At 41.8% G+C, this 20,990-nt stretch overlaps 1 protein-coding gene across 1 annotated transcript; it reads left to right on the top strand.

The window, feature by feature from the left end:
- The first annotated feature begins 532 nt into the window (after nucleotides 1-532).
- LOC118427006 (cadherin EGF LAG seven-pass G-type receptor 2-like) lies at nucleotides 533-20,386 on the top strand. Its single transcript, XM_035836642.1, has 4 exons — nucleotides 533-578; nucleotides 16,498-16,651; nucleotides 19,030-20,035; nucleotides 20,352-20,386. The coding sequence occupies exons 2-4, from the start codon at nucleotides 16,559-16,561 to the stop codon at nucleotides 20,384-20,386; spliced, it is 1,134 nt and encodes a 377-aa protein (XP_035692535.1). The 5' UTR covers nucleotides 533-578; nucleotides 16,498-16,558.
- Nucleotides 20,387-20,990: the final 604 nt, after the last annotated feature.

The following is a 20,990-nucleotide window of genomic DNA, read 5'->3' as shown; positions in this document are numbered from 1 at the left end:
ACCAAGTATGAAACCAATCCATCCAGCCGTTCTTGAGTGATCTTGTACACAGACAGACAGACAAACGCAACTGAAAATATAACCTTCATGACATTTCATGGAGGTAAATATCTTCGACCCCTCATTTATACTACGTTGGTGTCGACCAAAGACGCGGTAAGACGCGTCAGGTACAGGCAGAAAATTTCGTAAATAGAAGATCTCGGAAGTTGTCGCCATCATGGCTCATGTTGTTGTGATATAGCACTGCTTGGTTCGAACGTCGACCAATGTGTACTATCTGACAAGCTAGCGCAGTTTGCTTTGGGGGACCAAACGTACCTGGTCCAATACATGTTATGCATATCAATTCTACAATTTTTATAAAAGAATGTTGGGAAAGTCGCTGTATAAAAGGGTCAGTATACAAACGTTAAAGGGTAAATCTGTATTGATATGGCAACGACGTCATAACGTCCTTTTCCTGGATATGGGGTCAGTGGAGAAATGTAGTCAGACCGGTTTTCAACCTCAAGGTCACGTGACTCACAGACCAGACTCACAAACTGCACAGTCTCGGAGACTGCAAGCAGTGCAAGGTAAGAATAGTTTTACAGCAGATTATTGAAAAAAACTACCCCTGTTTTAAAACTCGTGTACTAAGTAACGTCGCGGTCACATTGCCTCCTTCACAGACTTTAACCCTTCCCCGGCATACAGAATCTTAGCCCATGTTGAAAACCGCGATGCAGTGCTCCCCAGAAAATACAGACCACCGCTCCTAAGGTCTGCGAAGGGAGGGTATGGGTGTGTGTGTGTGTGTGTGTGTGATTGGGGGTAGGGGGGGGGGGAGGAGTCGGGCTTCCGTAACTCCTGTAATTCAAAAATATATCATATGACTACCACATTTTCTTTGAGAATGGTGTAGACGTAAATATGAGTATTGCAAGGAATTTATGCACCGCAATTAATAACTGCTTTCACGGTGATATATTCCAAAGAACTCACGTTTTCGAACTATTTGTATTGAGTTGTCTTTTGCTACAACTGTATCCATTTTCTTGGATCCAATTCACAGCTATGGCGCCGACAAAGGACGACAGCTTACTTCAAAACAAGAGCCAGACAGGTGTAAGTGGATGTGGGACAACCAGGCAGCTGAGAATCGGGACCATTTCTCTCACTTTACTGGCATGTTTGTTCATGCTGTTGGTATGGCTGCAGTTAAGCAGGTGCTGAGTTTTCTCTACCACTTAGTAGCAATGGTGATTGGTCTACTGTTTATGTCATACACCCGACATCTATTGACCGATTCCAGCCAAGATTGACCTTTATGTAGGCTGGATTAGAGTCTGTGAGTGTGTGTGTTTCTGTGTGTGTGTGTGTGTGTGTGTGTGAGAGAGAGAGAGAGAGAGAGAGAGAGTTGGTGTGTGTGTGTGAGAGAGAGTTGGTGTGTGTGTGAGTTGGTGTGTGTGTGTGTGTGTGTGAGAGAGAGAGTTGGTGTGTGTGTGTTTCTGTGTGTGTGTGTGTTTTAGAGAGAGTTGGTGTGTGTGTGTGTGAGTGAGTTGGTGTGTGTGTGTGTGAGTGTGTGTGTGTGTGTGAGTGAGTTGGTGTGTGTGTGTGAGTTGGTGTGTGTGTGTGTGTGTGTGTGAGAGTTGGTGTGTGTGAGTCGGTGTGTGTGTGTGTCTGAGTTGGTGTGTGTGTGTGTGTATGTGTGTGTGTGTGAGTTGGTGTGTGTGTGTGTTTGTGTGTGTGTGTGTGTGTGTGTGTATATGTGTGTGTGTGAGTGAGTTGGTGTGTGTGTGTGTGTGTGTGTGTGTGTGTGTGTGTGTGTTTGTTTGTGTATGCCAACAAGATAACTCAAGAGGCAAGGGTCAGACTAAGTATATAACAGAGATACAGTTTATGAGTTCCACATACCTTTGCCAAATAAACAAGGTCTATTATGAGGAACGCCTGCTTTCGAGACCTAATAAATTACTGATGTTATAATGGTCCTGTCATTTTGAAGATATAACTGGGCTATAGAGTTCCCTAATTTATTATTAAGTTTTAACTAACCTTTTCGGCTGATGTATCATAAATGCTTCTTGGCAATTATGCAAATAATGTCCTATATAGCATAAATTATCAGCTGATCATCTTGTCTAACCAAATAACAAAATGTCATTTAATCATTGTGTTGTTCAAAGAATGAAAGTCTTCTCTTAGCAAAGAAGGCTATCAAATCTTTTTCTCATATATTATGTAAATAAGACCCTCATTAGATATGCAAATTAGGTATACATTTGCATAATTGATTGCCTATCAATATTTTTTTCTTTTTCAGTTACATATGCCGCATGTTTGAGCATCCTATTATGAAATGCAGCAGATTTTTTAAACTTTCCATATTAATTATGCAAATTAGCTAATTATTCATCACCCAAGATATCAAAATACCAAATGACGGTCCGCCCACTCCTTCCCAGTTATTCATGTCCAAATCTCAAAACGAAAACGCTCGCTGCAGTTCCAAACAATTTGCTAGGGGTCCAAACTTACACCATTTACTCCCTGCCGCAAGACTTCTGAAAACTGGAACCTTGCTCTTGCAGAAAGTTTGACCTCCAAATTTCAAGCTCCACTGCATTACCGCAACTAGCCACTAGGAGGCCCATTTTTATCTTGACCTTTCTTTTCCCAACCTTTACATATCTGCCAAATATCGTGCAAAACCATCCGCAACGTCTGCAGTTATGCGTTCCGCAAACGAACGGACACACACACTCGGCCCGCTGCAGTACCGATAGAAAATGCCAGGTCAACCACTTTTAAACTGGACGTTTCTTTTTACAACCGCTACTCAAATACCAAAGATTGTGAAAATCCATCCAAAGCTTCTTGAGATATGTTGCTTTGATTAACCTATATTTACACGCACAATCGCAGCTGCTCAACCGAAGACATACCCTTCTTGCGGAAGGCAATGAGTCTATATACACAACTAAAAACTCTAACCATTTTGTCACAGGATGCCATATGACAGGACGATCATCCCGGAGCCCCTGGAGCTTCCGCTTGCTCATCTAACACAGCACCGAGAATTTGGGGATCTGGTGCCGAAGTCTTCTTGGCAGTTTAACGCTACAGCTTTGGAGGAAGTTCGGTCAGTCAGACTTGTCTTCGTCAATTTTCCACTATTACAAACACACGTTGCGTATTTCACCACATACATAATCTATTGGGAAAAGCAATTTCCTCTTCTGGAGTAATGGTCTCCTTTATCTACAATAGATACATCTGCAACGTTGTCCTATAAAATGTTACACTTTTTACTTATACCACAGGAATCACACGAAAAGGCTGAATTTTACTAAACGCTTTGCCAAGTACAAGTTTGGAAACATCACCACTAAGCTCTCTAATGGACACTACAACACATGCGCTGTGGTAGGCAATAGTGGCATTCTCCTCGGCAGCTACTGTGGTGCGGAGATCGACTCCATGGACTACGTTATCAGACTAGACGTGCCGAAACTCACAGGGTTCGAAAAAGACGTGGGCAGACGAACAAACTTGACATTCCTAAACGCACTGACGTCAAAAAGAATGATGGTAGCCTCAAATTTCACAAACAGTTCACGGGATGTGTACGAGAGTCGACTACAGGATATTCAAGATTCTTCTATTATTACGTACAAATCATCAATAGGAAATGTCACAAAGGCTTTAGATGTGTATAAACTACCCTTTTCGGTGTTGACGTTTGACGTGGAAAACCCAGTAATCAAGTCGTAAGTAACATTTGTACATGTAGCTTCTACCTGCACTGTGACTGGTAGTCCGAGTACAAACTAACCTCGCTTTAGTGCCGATTAACCCAATTCAGTCATGGCTTTTTTGGGGGCAATTTGGGACGGAGGGTTCTGATATTACTTCTTCTGATCATAAACTTCGTATTGTATGACCACCAAATCTTTAGAGAATAATGTACAAGTAAAATTAGAGTGGCAAAGTAAATTAGTATGATCATGTCGTGATGACGTAATATAATGCTGTTATGACGTCATTTTACAAGGCTTGAATCATGAAAAAAAGAATCCGATATTCCCAGCATACTTCACGGCAACAAATTTTAACTGAAAGTTCACCTAACAGATTTTCAATGCCTGCCCCTACTTTTGCTGTCAAACGCAACAGCCTTGACGTCAAATATGACGTCACATGTTGTAAAGATTTTAGGTGGGATCCGCGATGTGGGTCCGCCATCTTGAATTTTCCCAAAGCAATATTTTTTCAGCAAATGATCCAAAAATACAATGGAAATAGACTGTATTTCAATGTTGTTGTTTTTGTATAAGAAAAATACCAAATATTTCTTCCTTACTTTCGAATTTGATACAAATTTTTAAATTTCATAAAAACCCTTTGTTTGATTAACTAAGAGTTGCTGACCCATCTATTCTTCAGTTTATGTGGTGTCATAACGCCTGCTATAACCACTCATTTTTTTTATTTATGAGGTGGTTACAACAAATGACCAGGTGTTATGACACGATATACACCGAAGAATAGGCGGGTCATCAACGATATATTAAAAAGTCTATCGGAACTCTCCGTGGCTCCGCTTGTGCTGGTTTGCCCGAAATTTGTATAATTTACTTGGTGGATGTTATGGTACCAATGCCCTAGTCACTATGGTACCAATGCTCTAGCAACTATGGTACCAATTCTCTAGCCACTTAATGCTGCCTTTGCAGAATTATTCGCCATGCCTTTTACAACATGACATTTGGTTTAACAGTATTGTGTACATATTTCCTCGCTTCCATTTAAAGACATTGGAACATTTATAAGAGGAAGAGCTCTTTTTTTATTGGTACACATATAAGACAAGACACAGTGGTAGAGTCCATTCCAAGACACCATGAGGGTTTTTAGGCGATATTTATAATTAGTCTAAATTACTTTGAATAAAAGAATATCTGAGCCACAATAATTAAATTATTTTCAAAAAATTGACTAAGAAAATACTCATTTATTTGAATTTCTTTGAATATTTTAGAAACATTTTGAAAGTAACTGTACAAAAATATCTTTATTTAGAATAATTGTGAAACCTCTCTGTGATTATTTCACATTTACAAATATTTACAAAAAATGGTAAACCTGGCCAAATGGTAGAATTAGTTTATTGCCCCCATAAAAGTAAGCCCTATTGTTGCATCTGTATATTTTTAGACTTCACTGCTGGGCACTGGTGGATCCTTTGTGGTGGGCCATTGTTGCATGGCACCCAACCATACTTTGCAAGGATGTGTGAATTGCTATCTTCCCAGCCCACCGAACCATTTACAAAAAATGGTAGAAAATGGTAGAAAATGGTAAATAATGGTAGAATGCTGTTATCATTATTTAGAAACCATTAGAAGTATCCAATTTCACACCATGAATATTTCCAAAGTTTCACAGGACCAGGGAAATATTTATAAAGTTGAAACAGTGTTAAAAATATTTCTTAAGTATCAAATGTCCTAGACATATAATTACAAAACTTTAAAATCAATTCTAAACAATGGCAACAAACATCCGCATGGTGTCTTGGAATGGACTCTAAATGCACTCTAGCAAAGCTAATATTAACATTACCACTAGGACATTTGAAAATAAAATAAACAAAGGACAACAATGTGAGATCAAATTAAATAGTAGTACAGCAGTGGGGTGACGGATCCAACAAATAAATATATATATACATACAAGATTTTAAAGGAACATATTCAATCAGTTTGAAAACGGTTGGTCTGGAGTATGTATGTCCGTGTAAGCTGCATATTATGGGTATTTGTTTCTGTTGGTAAAGTGGGTGAGCCCCTGAGTAAAAGTTGAGTTAAGACTGGGCCAGACGTAGTTTTCAAATCAAGGGTTAAAAGGTCTTGAAGATTGCAGAGAAGGGTTTTTCTAAGTTGGTTGTAGTTAGGGCAGTACAATAAATAGTGGACAACGCTTTCACATCGGGAAGAGCTTTACTGTGCGACAATTATCAATATCGTTGAGTGTTTGTCAGAAATTCATGATTTAGACAATGCTGGACATGATTACACTCTAAATTTTCACATCTCTTCCCTGCTGTATTTGGAACAGGATCTGGTCAGCAGTGGCAAAACAAAGGATGACGCACCTACCAACCAGCGGACTCAAGGTTGTCTTGATGATGACGACATTCTGCGAACACTCTCACATGTATGGATTCTTCCCTTTCATTAAAGACATGAACAACGTCACCATTCCCTACTACTACTTCCCACACGACCATAACGATCCGCCGGATGGTAATCGGGGTCGGCACAAAGTAAGCAAGGAATATGAGTTTCACAGGGACCTCCACAGGCGAGGGGTTCTAAAGATGCAGCTCGGTCCATGTGGAAAACTTTGAAGTGTTTCTGGCACAAAAATTCAAAATTGTCTTTTAAAATCATCAATGTCAATGTTTTATCAGATTGGCTTATTTTAGTGCACGTGTATGTTCAAGGAATTTCTCACTTTACTCAGGTTAAAATGAGTACCTAGCTTCGGCCAGGGCCGTCCCTCGGATAGGACGTTAAATGGAGGTCCCGTGTATGGGTAGATCACACCCAATTTACGTTAAAGAACCCCCACACGTGTGATGGTGCGGTGTGCGATGGAGCAAACCATTCTGTCTGGAGTTGGTGATTCACTACAAATCACCCGGATGGAGGCCTGGCAAACCTCTGTCTCGTATCAGCCATATGGTGATTTACATCATTCACCATGCCTCGGAGAGGACGTAGGCACCACCAGGGGACTAAAAGCCTGTTGAGTCAGCATAAAATATAGTTGTTGTGGTGCCCCTACGGCTGATTAATCAGCTTAAAACTATGGGCTACTACTACTACAACTGCATGTTCAAGGAATTATTCTATCATAATGGAAGCCGCAACTTGCTGATGCACCAGCGCCTCTACACCAGTGCAAAAGACAGTCGATGCAAGAGCAGAGAAAACTGCTCACCACTTCCTAACTACTAAGAGCTGGCTAAAAAAAAAACAAATCTAGTAGAAACCGACCGATGTAATAACTGTGAGGAAAAACATACCATAGAACATTTATTTGTATATTGTAAGGATGTTCAAATTTTCTGGAGGCATTTCTGTCTATGGTGGAGAGGGTATGCTAAACAAGACCTACTGCTGGATGAAAATTGATTGTGTACGGTGTACGCTGCCATCATACTGCTAGTGACACACTTTTGCATTGTATTCTCGCGGCAAATACTGTATATACCTATGTTATGTAAAAAAATAAAAAATAAATTATAGAAATAGTTTTGTAACGTTATGAAAACAGCCTGATCACAATTACTTTTTATGTACAGTATTATGATTTTATGTGAATGTTATTTGAATGTACTGTTATGTGAATGTTAATAAAGGTTAAAAAAAAAAGAGAAAAGCACACCAGACTCTCTTCTTTGTTTTGACCTTAATGACAATTGTAATTCCAGAAAAATAGCTACAGAAGTCATACGTAAGAGGTCAAATGAGGTTATGTAGTCGAGTGCACTTAGAACTATTCATTTAACGCCAGTGCTACTTCACGCCACCTTTATCCGTGAAGTAGCCTATATCCGTTGCTTTTTGACAAGAAGTATCTAGGGATATCAAGTCGACGGACGGGGGCTTCAAATTGCAATTCTTTCAACGTCTGTTGATTTGATATCCTTAGGTTCCCCGTATCTAAAAGCAACGGATATAAGTTACCCTACGGATAAAGGTGAATTAGCGTTCTCTATTCATTCATCTAAACTATTTTCTATTAGCCATGCAGGGTAGCCCATCCCAGTGTTGAACCAACTTGACCTTGGATTTCTTTTCGCTCATGCAATAAAACTAGTCAAGATATAAAACCGTACCAAGTTTTAGAACAGAAATCCAATTGGTTCCTGAGATATGGGCAACTTTGCACTTCGGCGCCTAGCACAGGTGTAGGCTCCGTACAAGGACTATCTGAGGGGCCGCTAATTGGTCTCATTGTCTCAACAAATTTACTATTCTGCTTGACTTTTTCTGCTACAAGGTGCTTGTCAGACCATATTCTACCTTTCTGAGTGATTGGAGTTGGGGGGTAGCCTTTTTTAGGGCGGAAAAAGGGGGGGGGGGATCGAGCGGGCTTTGGACCACACTAAGTCCTATACTTAAGCATAGGGAGCGGTCTTGGCGGCCGTTGCCATGGTAACGGCGGGTCGGACGGTGACAAATATGTTACAGTTCAAGTCAGCCGACGTCAATTCCTAACATATCAGTCGAAATCAAGGTTGTTGTCCATCCCTGGGGAATTCACGCTGTGGTTCAAGGTCTCAGAACACAGTTTTTCGCCTATGGTTAAGGACCCCAAAGTAAGGTGGTTCGACGACTCAAAACCTATAGTAGGGTGCAGATACAATTTACAAGAATTTAGTATGTTGAAGCCGAGGGTATAACCTACGAAATATCTGAAAATGAGCATAGATTTGCCTGCTCGTTTTTCTATAAAAGACACTTTGATTTGACCCCCAGCGGAGGTCATGGAACTGCAGGCGATGACCAGGAAGTGCCGGTAACAGTATCAATGCGCAAATTCCCGCCGGCCGAAGAAGCAACGTAATCCAATTTATACAGTGTCAACAACGATATATTCCTCTACCATTCACCACAGTTTCCACCTCGCTGTTGTGCACGGAAGAATAACTACGGCCTTTGCAAGTACAGCGGTGCACTATTTTAACCCGAACTACTTTTGGGGACGGGGGTCGCGTATAAATACTGTGTTCTGAGACCTTAAAATTAAACTGGCCCTTGAAAATGGATATATAACCTCTACACATACATTACATGTAACAAATATACAAACACAAAAAAAATTGACAGAGCCTTATAATCCATATTCATAATCCACAGTCCGGTCAGAAGGTGAGGTCAATATTGACTCCTAACGCATTGTTTAAGTCTCTTAGAATTTTGTAACTACTAGAGTGGAGAAGGTAGATAATAGCGAACTAGTGTGGCATCGTTATATGTCCAATTATGAGTTTATTGTCGTTTGTATACTAACGTTAAAGGCAATGCTAAAATGCAGTTTTGGTAACGCTTCAGGGGTGATTTTTATTGGTTGATCATCTCCTCGGCAACGAGGCGCCTCGACCACGTTAATCAGCCTCATTATTCAACACATTGGGTACCTACTGGCTTCAAATACACCCGATATATTATATCATATCAATCGCATTTCCTGATAATTTATGCAAATGAGGTACTCATCTGCATAATCAATACGGTAACATAATTCCATAGTGGTCGATGACTGAAATTTCAAACTCGCTGCATTTAGAAGTTATGTTAAGATGAACATAATTGGACATGAATTGTGCAAATCAGGGTTCCATTTGAGTAATTAAATTAAATGCTACAACAGCCTACTTTGCTAATCGTAATAAAAGACTATATAATGAGTAGAGAAGATGAAAGACCATATAACGAGTAGAGAAGATAATTGGTATGATTTATGATTGCTTAATCTCTATATATTTTTCTGTATTTTGGCAACACCTCAGGGGCAAGAACAATCGTATTTTGTGCAGTCTGCAAAAATTCTAGGAATAATAATATTTGAATAATGGAACCATGGCTGTGTCAAGTACTTAGTTTTTAATCATGCCGTCCTTTTAATACTTAATTGCTTAATCTTCATAATCACGTTTTATCCACTAGTATGATGTTGTGAAGTCTGACACCAGTTCAGCCGACTGGCTGCTAATGACTTTTTGCAAGTATATGTTCTCAATAAGCGATTTACTTGTATATATAACATGCCTGTAGCTGCTGAAAGCACGTCACCGGAACGTACTGCGCCTGCGCAAAAAGTATAGACATGCTAATCTCCCGGTTTACTAAAGGTCCGCATTTAAGAAAGTGTGTGCGTATATATGGGTAAAACTCCGTGTACGTTTTGCATGGAACCATGTCTCTAACATATACTGTGCAACAAGCGGGATTTCAATACAAAGTTAAAAAAAACAGTGTTTGCGCAGGCGCAGTAAGTTCCGGTGACGTGCTGCTGCAGATATGTTTGCAAGCAGAAAGAATTACACCGGGAAAACGTAAAGGTTGCAATACATGTTTTCTGTAGAATATTCCACAAATAGCTTCACCAGGCTGATGTGACATTTACAAGTACATTTCTTTTCATACAAGTTCACATTGTTAACACTGTCGAACATCGTTAATCAATTTCGGACACGTGTCAATACATGTCCTTCTTGCTTAGTGAGCAAATCATTATATTTCAGCCATACATAGTATGGTGAAATATATTGTATTCGTAATGTTTCTTTCTTTCTTTCTTTCTTTCTTTCTCCTGTCAAATCTTCAAAGTGATTCATCTCCGCCGTTCCTGGACCGAATGACCTGAAATTTGGCACAGGGGTAGAATGGGTCAATACCTTGATGCATTTTTCTCAGTTTTTTCATAATTGCCTCTAAAATGATTTTATTGAGATTTTTTGGTCAATTTTAGACCAAAACTGTATATTTTGGCCCCTGTACCCTGGTATTACAACCAAATGAGCTGAAATTTGACAGAGATGTGCCTTGATAATGCTCACATATAAATTCGATAACACTTTTGGTGTACAGTACAACAAAATGCTTATTTTTGCGATTTTTTGACCAATTTTTGACCAAAAAAGGACACTTTTGGCCCCTGTACCCTGGTATTACAACCAAATGAGCTGAAATTTGACAGAGATGTGCCTTGATGATGCCCCCATATAAATTCAATAACACTTTTGGTGTACAGTACAACAAAATGCTTATTTTTGCGATTTTTTGACCAATTTTTGACCAAAAAAGGACACTTTTGGCTCCTGTACCTTGGTATTGCAACCGAATGAGCTGAACTTTGACACAGATGTGCCTTGATAATCCCTTCATATATAAATTCAATAACACTTTTGGTGTACAGTGCAACAAAATGCTTATTTTTGCGATTTTTGGCCAATTTTTGACCAAAAAATTACACTTTTGGCTCCTGTACCCTGGTATTACAATTAAATGACCTGAAATTTGGTATAGATAGGCATTAGATACTTGGTAACAAGATTCAAGTAACATTTTTGACATAAACAACTTTAAAATGATTAATTTTGGCACTTTTCTGAGGGGAAATTTGTTTTCTTTTGGCCTCCTGACGTGACCTTCCGTGACCCCGCACAGAGCCACACCTGTGCGCGTCAGCCGGAGAGTTAATTGAATCAAAGACCTAGCCAATCAGCGAAGAGGAGGCCAAAGGCTAATTAATATTCATAAGCGGGGCCTCATGATCCCGTGTATAGCAGTGTTCCCGCCAGGGGGAGCGAAGCCCGCCTAAGGCTCTCGCATTTTAGACTATTCAGAAGGCTTTATATTGTATCAGTTCTTAGGGGCATATCTATGATAATCGCAGCAGTCACTTAACTTCTCTTCAGGAGTTTAGCGTAACACTATTTCAGGTCAAACCGTCAAAGGCAACTAAAAACAAACTTTAACGTTACTGAGTTCAACAGTACTTATAACTTGTTATCCGAAGTTGAAACGCTAGCGATGGTATTTTCGCTGCGCTGTTAGCTCCGTGCGACTGTTGTTGACGGTCTTATAACGGTATATTTTGCACCCCTGTACCCTGGTATAGTTAAAATGATCCAAGTAAAATTTTTGGCATAAAGTACTGTAAAAGGCTTAATTACCGCACTTTTTTTAGGGGAAATTGGTTTTCTTTCGTTCTCCATGCCATGACCTTTCGGACGTTCACCCCACAGAGCCGACATCTGCACCTGCGTCTAGCCGGCAGGAAGAGTTAATTCAATTAATGGTTCAGCCAATCAGCGAAGAGGAAAGCGAAGGCTAATCAATATTCATAAGCGGGACCACACAATACGTTAACTTGAAGACTCAGGCCGTACAGACTTCTCGCCAGAATTTTTTCAAAGCGTCGGACAGGGGTCCGGGGGCCGCCGAATGTCCCTGGCGGGGTCCAGGGGCAGGGCCACTGTGGGGGGGACCCAGGTGGGCGAAGCCCCCCCGGAAGCTCTTGCATTTTAGACTATTGAGAAGGCTTCTTTTATCAGTTTTTTTAGGGCCATATCTACGATAATCGTAGCAGTCACTTACTTCTCTTCAGCAGTTTGACTTTAAAATATTTCGGGTCAAAGCTTCAAAGACAACTAAAACCTCATAAACAACAAACTTTACTTAGCTCAACAGTATACAAAAATATTGTACGGGTTGCCATCCTTAGTTGAAGCGCTTATTTATAGCGCTAGTATCTTCGCTGCGCCGTTAGCCGCCGTGCGACTTTTGTTGACGGTCTGATATCCCTACGTCGCCGCCTCGCTGATATTCCCACGGACATTTTTCAAGAAAAATACCCAGCAAAAACGCTGTTCTGCGTCAAATTCTATTCTATAAAACATGTGGGACTCAGTGTTACAGTCTAAATATTTTGTAGAAGCACCGCTGTAGGAAAGAAGGTCCAAGCAATGTAAAACATCACGTAGCATGAAGTTCGCTGTCAACTGGCACACAGCACATGACTGTTTGAAACTCTAAGTCTAATCAACAGCCGTGTTTGATTGATAGCCGGCGGTCCTTTGATGAAGTCGGCGAAAGGTGCGTTAGTTAGAAAATCTGCGTTTAGTTCTGATACGTAATTATAAGTTAGACAGTGGCGAGAATGATTATTTTCTCATCAATATTTCTCTTCAGAATTATTTGAACTTAATTGTACATCTAAACAATTGGCTTACCTGTGCAATGTTTATATGATTAATGATCAGTGTACTGAAATCATGTGTAACGTATGGCTCCTAGTCAATAGATCACCATTTTTCTCTATAGTGACCACCTGTCTATAGTGGCCATATTTCTATCACTGGACTGTAACTTGCGAAAACTGCTGTATTTTCTCCAGAGCAAATGTATGTAATCCTAGTGCTGTTGTTGTTTGACATAAACTCTGAACATTTAAATTGTAAGTAACTTTAAACTGCCAGAGTTTCAGCCCAATAAAACACTCTCAGCGCCAGGGTATGAACAGACTGACCAGACAGACGAAAATAAATCCTCGAACAATGTTCAATCGTATCTTCCGGGTCTGGCAGGACTGAGTTGTTAAACTAAAATAAGAATAGGCTCGATGGCTGATTGCATACAAAGTAAAACAGTTTAACAGTTTTACAGCTTGAAGAAAACAAACGCTCCTACGGTTCATGCACCTGCTTGATAATTATTAAATCGTATGCCCTACTTGAATAAAAAAAGTTCACTGCAATAATAAATGTACCCACATCACAAGGAGCTTATACTTTTTTAAACTTACACCTAGTTATCGTACTGAAAAAATGACATTACATGAAGTCATTCAACAATTTTCAGTCATGATGAAAATTTTCTGAATGGAAGTTGTGATTATTGTCATTTTCTGAAAAATAGAAGCAAGCTCTGTCTTTACCTGGAATCAATTCATAATACCAGTCCACTTTGGGGGATAATGTACTGTTAAGAGGATGTTCCATTTTTGCGCAGGGGTGATTTGGAACAGTCCAATGTTGCGCGGGAAGGGGTATGGCTGAAATATGCTGTATTTGCTCTTAAGCAAATGTCGGCCTTTCTAGTGTAATATTATGATCATTTTGCAAGCTGTGCATTTGTGAAACAAATTAATATATTCCTCTGCATTATTTCTGCTTTGGATCAAACTTTAACATAGTTTCAGTTAAACCAAGTTATAACGTCTCTATATGTGTTTGTTTTTCTGAGGTCAGTGTCCATAATTTTAACCTATAACTTGACGGTCCAAAATCATGGCTACTCCCTCATCTTTAAAGACAGATATGATACGAGGGGCGTGCAATTAGTAATGGTCCTGACCCATTTCCCATAGCAGGAGATTAATGAAACATGGCACAGTTATTAGTCTTTCTCTTCATAGGAATCACCCAGAGTTATGCATTTCTCCCATCGTTTGATGCAGCTCTGGACACCGATTTTGTAGGACACCCCAGGTTGGTCCTCCAACTGATGCCTCATCAATGGCACAAGAGGGACGACCAGGTCTGGGAGCTGTTTCCACAGACTTCCAGCCACGTTTGAATTCAGGATGCCAGCGTTTTACAAGGTCATATGATGGGGCATCATCACCATAAGTTTCATTTATTTCATCAAAAGTCTTCTTTGGTGTGCGTCCTTTCAAATACAAAAACCGGATCACTGCGCGACACTCAACTGGTTCCATTTCACACCTGGTCCATTTCGCACCTGACTAAGTTCAAACACCAGTAAATCAGAAACCACAATTAGTTCAGAGCTGTCTTTTGCAACATACCCATAGAGATATGAATTATTACACATACAAAATTTCATTTAGATCAGACAACTGGAAGTGGGTCAGGACCATTACTTATTGCACGCCCCTCGTATTTCTATGAGAAAAAAATGTATGTGAGCAAAGGTTTGCTGAGAAAATCCTAGTCTGTAGATGGACAAGTTTGCAGCTCCTACTTCCCGATCCTCTGCACTACCCACTCCTGCTGACAGAGGGGGCATCTGTTGTTCTGTTTCACCCACAGGGACATGCAGCAGTTGTGAAAGGAGAGGTTACATTCTCCCCACACCACTAGAGCAACAAAACAACATTAACATAAACTAGGCACATATAACACTACAATGAATTAAGGCACTATATCATTAATTATGCAAATTAGGTGATTATTTGCATAATTGGTACCTAAATTTGTTTTATTTGCATTTCTTGGTGCCGATCTGTCGAAACTACCTGCATATCTAATATCATGGAAAGGTGTTGTTCCTTTGTTGCTATCCTCTTGCTAAAGAGTTCAACAAAAATGCTCCTGTACTGCTGTTTTTCTCGAACACTCATTCACACTCACTATCCATTGTTTAAGGAGAATATTAATGCTATAGAAGACCAAACCTACACTCACTCAGCTTCTTCTCAGCACCCAAAATTGGAACTGTGTACCTAATCTAATGTTCCTAGAGATATTTACGTAGGGTCATGTACGTAGCAGAGTCCTCCCCAGAGGATGGAATAATAGAGGCTTTACACCAGGGCCGTGGGCTTTGCTACGGTAGACACCTGCAGGGCCGTGGACTTTACTGTAGAATAATGGTAGACAGTGCTGTGGACTTTACTATAGAATAATGGTAGACACCAGTGCTGTGGACTTTACTATAGTAGACACCAGGGCAGTGAACTTTACAATGGTAGACACCAGGGCCATGGGCTTTACTACGGTAGACACCTGCAGGGCCGTGGAATTTTAATGGTAGACACCAGGGCCGTGGACATTATTATGGCTAACACCAGGGCCGTGGACTTTACTATGATTGACACCAGGGCCGTGGACTTTACTATGGTTGACACCATATCAATTCTACCATATTCATAAAAGAATGCAGGAAAAGTCGCTATATAAAAGGGTCAGTATACAAACTTTAAAGGGTAAATCTCTATTGATATAGCAAGAACGTCACGAATTCCTTGTATATGGGTCAGTGGAGGAATGTAGTCAGACCGGTTTTTGCAACCTCACGATCACGTGACTCACAAACCAGACATACAAACTGCAAGCAGTGCAAGGTAAGAATAAATTTACAGCAGATTTTAGATCATTGAAAAAACTATGCCTGTTTTCAAACTCATGTACTAAGTAACGTAGCGGTCACATTGTCTCCTTGACAGACTTTCGGAGCGGGGGTGTTTATTTTCCCTTCCATGGCATACTAAACCTTAGCCCATGTTGAAAACCCGACTCCGGCGCTCCCCAGAAAATAAACACCTCCCCTCCTAAAGCCTGCGAAAGGAAGGTGTGCGTGTATGTGTGTGTATTTGTGTGTGTGTGTGTGTGTGTGTGTGTGTGTGTGTGTGTGTGTTTGAGTGTGTGGGGACGGAGTGCTTTTGAGGCCCGCCCCTTCTGTAACTCCTGTAAAGCTAAGGGCATAACCCGCCGTACGTGCAAGTACGTGCTGTCTACGTGCCAAAACGTGGGCAATATTTTGGGACCCGTGAGTGGAGTACCGCCTCCGTACGAACTCGTAGGGAATCCGACGGATTTTGGAGCACGCAGACACGCCGTAGAACTTTGCGTGCAGACAACACTTTGTGTAACGTGCGTTGACGTACTCCTTCCCTGCTCTTGCCAGTCGTTCCCCAAGTTTTCAGGCCTCCCCCAAAAACGTACAAACATATTGCACGTACGGCGGGTTGTGCCCTTAGCTTAACTAAAAATCGACTTATCATATGACCACCAATCTTTTTAGAGAATGATGTAGACGTAAAATATGAGTATTGCAAGGAATTTATGCACCGCAATTTGTAAATTTTTTCACGGTGACATATTCCAAAGAACTCATGTTTGCGAACCTTTTGTACTGAGTTGTCTTCTGCTATTACTGTATCCATTTTCTTGGATCCAATTCACAGCAATGGCGCCGACAAAGGACGACAGCTTACCTCAAAACAAGAGCCAAACAGGTGTACATGGATGCGGGACAACCAGACAGCTGAGAATCGGGACCATTTCTCTGACTGTACTGGCATGTTTGTTCATGCTGCTGGTATGGCTGCAGTTAAGCAGGTGAGTTTTCTCTACCATGTAGCAATGGTGTTTGGTCTACTGTTTATGTCATACATCCGACATCTATTGACCAAGTCCAGGCAAGGTTGAGCTATAGGCTGGATTTGGTATTTACTGTGTGTGTGTGTGTGTGTGTGTGCGTGAGTGTGTGTGTGTGTGTGTGTGTGTGTGTGTGTGTGTGTGTACGTGTGTGTGTGTACGTGTGTGTGTGTGTGAGAGAGTGAGTCTATGTGTGTGTGTGTGTGTGTCCAGTGGCGGCGGCACGGGGGGGGGGGGGGGCAGGACCCCCGCCCCCCCCCAAAAATATTTTGGGGGGGGGGCTTCGGCCGCATCTTTGGCGCAGGACACATTTTTCTGTAACGTTGCTCTGAAAAATGTTTAACCCAATAGAAATTGTACTATCGTACTTAGCTTAGTTTACAAGCAAGAAAGTGCCACTAAAATGCAGGAAATGACGTTTCAGACGGTCAAGATTTTAAAATTTTCTCCGGACCTCCCAAGCGATGATTTTCGCCTCCGGCGCTCACAACGACATGGTGAAAATTTGTGCGTGGTAGCTTATGTCATCACCCTCAAACATCTTTTTCTTTGACAAAAAAGGCATAAGATTTAGCATACTCTACCAGCAAAATTTGTCCCTCAAAATACAGAAAATGTCGTTTCATAGGGGGCAGATTTCGAAATTTCCCAACACCAACAAACCTTGAGACAAGGTATAACCAAGGTATGGCCAAGGTATGACCAAGGTATGACCAAGGTATGACCAAGGTATGACCAAGGTATGACCAAGGTATGACCAAGGCAAGGTATGACCAAGGTATGGCCAAGATTTGCCCAAGGTATGGCCAAAGTATGGCCAAGGTATGACCAAGGTATGGCCAAGGTATGACTAAGGTATGACCAAGGTATGACCATGGTATGGCCAAGGTATGACCAAGGTATGACCAACGTATAACCAAGGTATGGCCAAGGTATGGCCAGGGTATGACCAAGGTATGGCCAAGGTATGGCCAAGGTATGGCCAAGGTATGACCAAGGTATGACTAAGGTATGGCTATTAAAGGTATGGCTATGACTATGAGTAACGGTGCACACCCCAGTTCTTCCGCGACCGGTATGGCCAAGATTTGGCCAAGATATGGCCAAGATTTGGCCAAGATATGGCCAAGGTATGACCAAGGTATGGCCAAGGTATGGCCAAGGTATAGCCAAGGTATGGCCAAGGTATGACCAAGGTATGGCCAAGGTATGACCAAGGTATGGCCAAGGTATGACCAAGGTATGACCGAGGTATGGCCAAGGTATGACCAAGGTATGGCCAAGGTATGGCCAAGGTATGACCAAGGTATGACCAAGGAATGACTATTGAAGGTATGGCTATGACTATGGGTAACGGTGCACACCCCAGTTCTTCCGCGACCGGTATGGCCAAGATTTGGCCAAGGTATGACCAAGTAATGACCAAGGTATGACCAAGGTATGGCCAAGGCATGGCCAAGGTATGACCAGGGTATGGCCAAGGTATGACCAACGTATGGCCAAGGTATGGCCAAGGTATGACCAAGGTATGACGAATGTATGGCCAAGGTATGGCCAAGGTATGACCAAGGTATGGCCAAGGTATGGCCAAGGTATGACCAAGGTATGACCGTGGGGCCGCGTAGCACAGTGGTATTGTATTCGGCCCGTGACCGAGAGGTTGCCGGTTCGAATCCACCTGTCGTGTTGCCGGTCTTGTTACACGACTTTTCTCACTTTACTCAAGTGAAAAATGAGTCGGATAGGACGTTAAATGGAAGTCCCGTGTGTGGGGAGAGCCATACCCTATGCACGTTAAAGAAACCGCCACATGTGCGAACATCCACCCGAGCGAATCAAACCATCCCGGCCAAAATAGGGGTAGGGAAGCTCCCGAGCAGCCCTCGTAACCCCTGCTTCGCCTATTGGGTCAGTTAGTCCTCACTCATAGTGAGCAATTGGGCTGGTCTCAATCACGATGTTTCTGACCTAGGGCGAAGAGTTGCTGTTACAGTTCCAATAATGTAACCCGTAACATTGAGTGGCCTTCAGGCCTTGTTACGTGGTGACCATTGAGTAAAAAAAAAATGACCAAGGTATGACCAAGGTATGACCAAAGTATGACCAAGGTATGGCCAAGATTTGGCCAAGGTATGGCCAAGGTATGACCAAGGTATGGCCAAGGTATGACCAAGGTACATGTATGACCAAGGTATGACCAACGGTATGACCAAGGTATGGCCAAGGTATGACCTAGGTATGGCCAAGTATTGTTTATCTCTTTCCTTAGCACCTTTATCATCAATGTTGACAATTTTGAAATGAGTTTGATGACATAATGTCAATTTTTTTCCACACAGTCGTCGACAGTGGGTACCCCGGTGTTAACAGTAAAAGTTGATGATCCCGACTTGGTCAATTCCTTTAAGATCATCCTTTCCACAAACGCATATTTCTCCATCAACGAAACTACCGGAGAAATCTTCACTATCAATAATTTTTCTGAAGAGGGTGAGCATGATTTGTTCATCATTGTTAGCGACGGCAGTGTAAATAATGACTTTGGGACCGGGGCTATCTCCATATTCGTTGGAAATCCGAATCTTCATGATCCAGTTTTCAGCAAACCATTGTACAGAACGACTGTGCAACAGGGCTTACAAATAGGTACTAACCTGACAGACCTTAACATCTTCGCGTGTGACATGGATTGTCCAACCTCTTGCAACGTTTCCCTATCCACAAACTGTACAACAAACGAAGGTCGACTCAAATACGGCATCGAACCTCTATCGAATTTTAGAGACATCTTTTCAATTAACGCTTACACGGGACTCGTCAGTACAAAGTACGAACTAGACAGTTTAAAGACTAACTACACTTTGGTGGTCATTGCTACTGACCAATCAGAAAACCCACGTACTGGGTCAGCATCCGTCTGGGTTGATGTTGTGGATGTGGGGACCACCTCTGTTGCGCCAACTGCAGTGCCATGTGATACAAAAGAGCTGAAGACTGAATTGGATAACCACCGCTATGCCCTTTTTGGAGTTAGCGGGTTTGCTGGGTTGCTGCTTATGTTGATCCTCGGGCTGCTTGTGAGATTGGTATTAACTAATCGTCGTGTGAAACAGATGTCTACAGCGCACCTAACGACGCCAGCGTTTACTGCAGCTCAGTACGACTACGTACCACCGAGAGTGGACTACGCTTACGCCGAGGGGACTGGTACCGACGATGATTCGCCCGCACCGCCACCGGTGGCGAACCGTCCACCCCTGACACTGAACAACAAGGAGAGCCGAGCGCAGGCAACGGACCGTGGGCATAATGGAGCGATGGTGATGCGCTCCAGGATGCGGCCAGGTGTGTGTAGAGTAGCATTTTTACCTCCGGGAAGGAGGATTATTTCCTAACGGAGTATTGTATTTGGTGTTGTTTTGCTTTGGAACAGATCATTATATTTCATTATTTCTGGACTAGTCTATTGTGCAAATTCACATAGGGTGCACTGGAGTCCATTCTTGCACGAGGGAATTTTGTAAGATTCATTTTGGGTTAAACTGTCATTAGTAAAAGTGATTTTTCAAATGGGTGATTGTGGAACAGTCTATTGTTGCATGAGGAGGGAGATGGCTGAAATATGCTGTATTTGCTCTCAAGCAAATGTCGGCCTTTCTAGTTGATGTTGCCGCCTTGGATCAGCGCAGATGTTAGGTCATGTCTTGCTTTAATGTCCTTTATCTAGCGGCTTGTTCAAATTTGATAAATGTTGACTAAATTTTACTTTCAATACCGGTGTGGCAGGGATCTCGCCCCCCCGGGGATCTCGCCCCCCCGGGGGGCGAGATCACTAGCGTTTTCGCCCCCCTTTAGCGTTTTCGCCCCCCCCCCCCCAAGAGCAGCTGGTTACTACATATTACAGGTGCGCTACCTGGTACTATACTGCACCTGGGGAGTAACGTATCCGGTGTGTTACATGGTACATATATGGCAACTTATTACCGTACCGTAAGATGCCTGTCATACCTCGAAAGTCGATACTATATTGTTCGGTGCAAACATGACATTGAAATGAAAAAGACAATTTTTGCAGCTGAGGTGGCATAAAAACAGTGCTACTGCGAACGTATAAATCAACACCGTCTATGGTACGGAATACGTCAGCTATATGTTTTAAATTTGTCACAGTGTTTTCTTTCTTGTGCTGGAAACATTTCCAAAGCACTAACAAAAACACACGTGAATAATAGTTTCTCAATTATAAACACTATCTACGCGCAAGTTGATATAGCTGTGCTAATGCTACACAACACTGTAA

The sequence above is a fragment of the Branchiostoma floridae genome, chromosome 12, assembly GCF_000003815.2.
Source record: "Branchiostoma floridae strain S238N-H82 chromosome 12, Bfl_VNyyK, whole genome shotgun sequence".
Taxonomy (NCBI): Eukaryota; Metazoa; Chordata; class Leptocardii; order Amphioxiformes; family Branchiostomatidae; genus Branchiostoma; species Branchiostoma floridae.
Note: the sequence above shows the minus strand (reverse complement) of the source record. Positions and strands in the feature narration are given on the sequence as shown.

Excerpts from the sequence above, each read along its gene's own strand:
- LOC118427006 (XM_035836642.1), top strand. The coding sequence starts at position 16,559 with ATGCGGGACAACCAGACAGCTGAGAATCGGGACCATTTCTCTGACTGT. Across the intron at positions 16,652-19,029 it reads GTATGGCTGCAGTTAAGCAG|TCGTCGACAGTGGGTACCCC; the intron begins GTGAGTTTTCTC and ends TTTTCCACACAG. Across the intron at positions 20,036-20,351 it reads GCGCTCCAGGATGCGGCCAG|TTGATGTTGCCGCCTTGGAT; the intron begins GTGTGTGTAGAG and ends CGGCCTTTCTAG.